The following is a 5690-nucleotide window of genomic DNA, read 5'->3' as shown; positions in this document are numbered from 1 at the left end:
GCATTTGTCTCTTTTCCCCTTAGAACTGATGGTGCTGAAAGAGGACAGTGAAGTACTGAATGAAGAGAAAGATCAATATAAGAATCATGATTTCATAACAAGAGAGAACACTTTGAGTTGCTCACAGACTGAAAAGACTTCCTCCAGAAAAAAGGCTAAAAAGAAGGGAACTAGTAGTAATTTCACCTGCCAACAGTGTGGAAAAAGTTTCAAACGAAAAGGAAATCTTAACCGGCACATGATAATTCACACTGGAGAGAAGCCTTACATGTGCCCTCAGTGTGGAAAAAGTTTTGCAGAAAAAGGAAGCCTTAACCGACACATGAGAATTCACACTGGAGAGAAGCCTTACACCTGCCAACAGTGTGGAAAGAGTTTCAAACAACGTGGACATCTTAAGGTCCACGTAAGAATTCACACTGGAGAGAAGCCTTACACCTGCCAACAGTGTGGAAAGAGTTTCAATCAACATGAAACATTTAAAGACCACATGAGTGTTCACACTGGAGAGAAACCCTACACATGCCCTCAGTGTGCAAAGAGTTTCACTAAAAAAACCCACTTTGTAGACCACATGAGAATTCACACTGGAGAGAAGCCGTTCACCTGCCAACAGTGTGGAAAGAGTTTCAACCAAAAAGGAAACCTTGACAGGCACATGATAATCCACACTGGAGAGAAGCCTTACACATGTGGGGACTGTGGGAAACGTTTTAGGTATAAAATAGCCCTTGAGTTCCACATGAGTATTCACGCATGAGAATTTTTTTTTTTATATGTCATCAGTGTGGAATTAATTTCACAGACAGGAAACGTCTCATGTCTGAAGCTGCTTTTCCATTACAGATTTGTGCAAAACCTTCGCGATATTTTCTAAAAGTCGATAAAAAAATATTGCAAAATGACGGCGTTTCCATTAACGGCGTTTGTTGATGTTATGCAACAAACAATTTTTTTCCTTTTGTGATAAATCATTCCAAAAATGATGCCGCGTATTTTGTAACATTTATGTATTTGGCAGACGCTTTTATCCAAAGCGACTTACAGTGCCCTTATTATAGGGACAATCCCCCTGGAGCAACGTGGAGTAAAGTGCCTTGCTCAAGGACACACTGGTGGTGACTGCTGGGATCGAACCAGCAACCTTCTGCATATCAGTTCAGTGGTTTAACCCACTGGACCACCACCTCCCAGGTTTATGTATATCCCAGCCACTGCACGCTATTATTTTTAATGGAAGGAGATGTGTGTGTTATCCAAGCACTAATTGCAAGGAAAACACCTTATACTTGAGTGGCACATATGAGGTGTTTCTGGGTGTTTCTCTCTCTTATCTGCTTCAAGGTCTTGATAAATTGTGGCATTTTCTATTCTATTGTTTTTTATTAGTTTAATAAAGAACTCTGTCTCGTCTTCTGTCCAAACATACAGCACCATCTGTAAAGAATGATCGACTTTTACGTACGCCAGGTGTGACGCATTGCCACATACAGAGAAGAGTGAAATGGTTTGCATGGTGGTAATTCAAGCTTTTTTCACCACTTCGTTATTTTGGCTTGAAAACTGAATTTAGAAATGCTTTTGAAATGAAAAACTTTGTGTTTAATGAACAAAATATATTTTAGAAATGAAGACAGCGTTTGGAGTGGAGTGCATGCAAAATAATCTGTTCCCTGAATCCACGGCCTTTGTTGTTATTGTGAGTGTACACAAATAAACATAGAAAGTTTATAGTGTATAATTATGTCTTGCACTTATCCGCTGTTGTTTCCGCTGTCAAAAAGGGAAAAATCCATCAGAAGGCACCAACGCCTCGTCAGATAGAGGGTTAAAGAAAACATAGCCTTTAGTTTCATAGATAGGCTATGTTTAAATATTATTTTTTTAATTTCATATGTTGATCATGAAAAGTGAGCAGCATGAGTAAGGCTACATAATCAGATGTCCGTATGTCTGGAGACATGGAGGGGGGTCAGACATGATTTTGTTTTCTAGAAAGTCTTACTTTAAAATTAATTTTGTTTTGTATAAATTGTATTTTAATTTTTATCAATGTTTGATCAACTATTTGCTTGTATATTTAATAAATAAGAATCAAACCAAGATCGTCGGGAATGGATTGATGTGTGTAACTGGCCTGTTTCCTCTGCCTTTGAGTAAGGCTGAAACTACAGCGTCTTTCTGTTTTAATACATTTCTTGAATATATGTCTTAGTTACAAGAGGCCTATAGATAGTTAGGATATGTGTGGCTGCACCGGGGTCCGTCATTACTATGTTAAAGTTACGCCACTGTCCTTATTTGGAAAAAATATATGTTGTTTTAAAAACATAAGATCTCATTATTACGACATACTTGAGTGGGGGAAAAAATGTGTAGGCCCTATGTGGCAGCAATGTGTCAGGTGACCTGTAAATGCCAAAATTTCCTTTTTACGAATTGCCTGAAAAACCACCTCATGCGAGCGCAAAAACTTTTTGCGATTATATGGGAGTTTTTGCGAAATTGACGTGATTCCATTGGAAGTATTTTCAATTTGCACAATTTGAAGGGTAATGGAAATCTGTAATCTGCAGATTATTGTTACGGTGCTAAATCACCATAGAGAGCTGAATTCCTAATTAATGTTCAGTGACTCGAGAGGAGTAAAGAAGTCAGAATTAGACTCTATGTAAAATTAAGTTTGAAAGAAGTTTCACCAACAAAGGGAATTTTTATCAGACTGGAAACTTGTGAGATCGCAAAAAATGAAAACCTGGGGCCTTTTTGTTTTGTTATTTAACGATTTAAAACAAGCATTGATGTTTTAAGATTGAACATTGGTCTGGGGAGTTTGCTATGTATTTTCTACTGATTTACTAAAGATTTAGTATATGACCAACAGTAATATTATTGAATTATTATAGTGTTATTGTTACTTATAAATATTACATTTTTAAGACAAACGTGAATAAATAATGGTTATAGTACAGTAGTTATTTTCAGAAAGCCTTACCATTAATTACAGTTTTTAAAGAGGAGTCCTTGAATGCAGCCTTTAATCCCCCTCCAATTCATCTGATGGGCCATGTCGTTTGTAAGTAGGAAACTGAGGATCCGCCAAACTCTTTCTTTTACTGTCGTGCCTCCCCTCAAGGCTAAAATGTTCATCTGTAAAAAATGAATTCATGCAAAAATGATGAAGCAAGTGTCAAAATCAGAGTGGAACATAAAACAACTTTTTTTCTGTCTTTTTCCTCTAAAAATGTGTTTGTTTGGAATTATTTAGCCTTTAAGAACAAGCAGAAGCAAAATACCATTCCCTTCAGCAGTGGGAGGAACTAATTTGCAATCCGCAATGTCATTGGCTAGTGCTCACTATCACCATCCACATTTTGCAAATCAGTTTGAGTAAACCAGGGCTGTAGCTATCATTATGTAAGGGTTAATCAATAATAAAGATTCGATGCCCAGCTTTGCATTGGGCGATTATTTGCTTACACGTTGCACAGTAAAATCATTTAATGCACACCTAGCCATTGATTATCCTGCTTATACCATGGTCATTTGCCAGCATTAGGGCTGGACGATATGATCAAAATTTAAATCACAATATATTTTTTAATTTCGGTCGATATGAACTACATAAAAGACTCAGCCAAGAATACCCACAACGGTACCTACTAACTTCTGAAAAATTAATTTGACAAGTCTATGAAATTTCTCCTATAAAACGATAATATTTTAGAAACTAAAAAATTCACCCTTTATTTGCCACCCACTCCACTTTATTAATTTTGTATGATATTAATTATATGATTATATTATTCTTAATATATTCTTATATAATTATAATATAATACAGGATAAAGAATATGAAAAGTGCTGAGATTTGCTGAAAACACAACCTTCATCTTCTGACTCTCAGAATATTCTATCGGGGTGGAACTGATTGGATGTGTTCCCGCTGATAGTCGGCACTAGTGTAGTAAATTGGACAGTTCATCACGATCATAGATCGTAAAAAAATAGATCACAATTCATAACTGCAGTCACTCCAGATGACGGTGACGTCACACGCATACCCTAAATACAGATAAATTAAAAAAGTAAATAAAAGAAGACTCAATTCAGTGGCCTATTTGTGCTCTGTCTGAGATTAGTGCGCGCTGCTTTTTGCAAGGCTTTAAACACGAGAAAATTATAAACTTTCATGAACTTTTGATGATTTCTGTGGTGTATGTCATCATGCAAGTCGCCAATTGTGTTCTGCTCTTTCTGACGGCTGCACCCTGAAAAAAAATTAGCATATCATGAAAAGGTTCTCTAAACGAGCTATTAACCTAATCATCTGAATCAACTAATTACACCTGCAAAAGATTCCTGAGGCTTTTAAAAACTCCCAGCCTGGTTCATTACTCAAAACCGCAATCATGGGTAAGACTGCCGACCTGACTGCTGTCCAGAAGGCCATCATTGACACCCTCAAGCAAGAGGGTAAGACACAGAAAGAAATTTCTGAACGAATAGGCTGTTCCCAGAGTGCTGTATCAAGGCACCTCAGTGGGAAGTCTGTGGGAAGGAAAAAGTGTGGCAAAAAACGCTGCACAACGAGAAGAGGTGACCGGACCCTGAGGAAGATTGTGGAGAAGGACCGATTCCAGACCTTGGGGGACCTGTGGAAGCAGTGGACTGAGTCTGGAGTAGAAACATCCAGAGCCACCGTGCACAGGCGTGTGAAGGAAATGGGCTACAGGTGCCGCATTCCCCAGGTCAAGCCACTTTTGACCCAGAAACAGCGGCAGAAGCGCCTGACCTGGGCTACAGAGAAGCAGCATTGGACTGTTGCTCAGTACTTTTTTCGGATGAAAGCAAATTTTGCATGTCATTCGGAAATCAAGGTGTCAGAGTCTGGAGGAAGACTGGGGAGAAGGAAATGCCAAAATGCCTGAAGTCCAGTGTCAAGTACCCACAGTCAGTGATGGTCTGGGGTGCCATGTCAGCTGCTGGTGTTGGTCCACTGTGTTTTATCAAGGGCAGGGTCAATGCAGCTAGCTATCAGGAGATTTTGGAGCACTTCATGCTTCCATCTGCTGAAAAGCTTTATGGAGATGAAGATTTCATTTTTCAGCACGACCTGGCACCTGCTCACAGTGCCAAAACCACTGGTAAATGGTTTACTGACCATGGTATTACTGTGCTCAATTGGCCTGCCAACTTTCCTGACCTGAACCCCATAGAGAATCTGTGGGATATTGTGAAATGAAAGTTGAGAGACGCAAGACCCAACACTCTGGATGAGCTTAAGGCCGCTATCGAAGCATCCTGGGCCTCCATAACACCTCAGCAGTGCCACAGGCTGATTGCCTCCATGCCACGCCGCATTGAAGCAGTCATTTCTGCAAAAGGATTCCCCACCAAGTATTGAGTCCATAACTGAACATAATTATTTGAAGGTTGACTTTTTTTTTGTATTAAAAACACTTTTCTTTTATTGGTCGGATGAAATATGCTAATTTATTGAGAATTTGGGGTTTTCATGAGCTGTATGCCGAAATCATCAGTATTAAAACAATAAAAGACCTGAAATATTTCAGTTGGTGTGCAATGAATCTAAAATATATGAAAGTTTAATTTTTATCATTACATTATGGAAAATAATGAACTTTATCACAATATGCAAATTTTTTGAGAAGGACCTGTATATCCTA

General features: G+C 38.5%; 1 protein-coding gene across 1 annotated transcript in view; it reads left to right on the top strand.

Moving 5' to 3' along the window:
- Nucleotides 1-2101, top strand: part of LOC307127666 (uncharacterized protein) — a 15478-nt gene extending 13377 nt beyond the window's left edge. Inside the window, exon 3 of the mRNA XM_079819062.1 lies at nucleotides 24-2101. Within this exon, the coding sequence (XP_079675188.1) occupies nucleotides 24-760 (737 nt within the window). The 3' untranslated portion in view covers nucleotides 761-2101. The remainder of the gene's footprint in view (nucleotides 1-23) is intronic.
- The last annotated feature ends 3589 nt before the right edge of the window (nucleotides 2102-5690 follow it).

This window comes from Gobio gobio (genome assembly GCF_949357685.1).
Source record: "Gobio gobio genome assembly, chromosome: 1".
Taxonomy (NCBI): domain Eukaryota; kingdom Metazoa; phylum Chordata; class Actinopteri; order Cypriniformes; family Gobionidae; genus Gobio; species Gobio gobio.
This window is presented reverse-complemented; position numbering and strand designations above follow the sequence as displayed.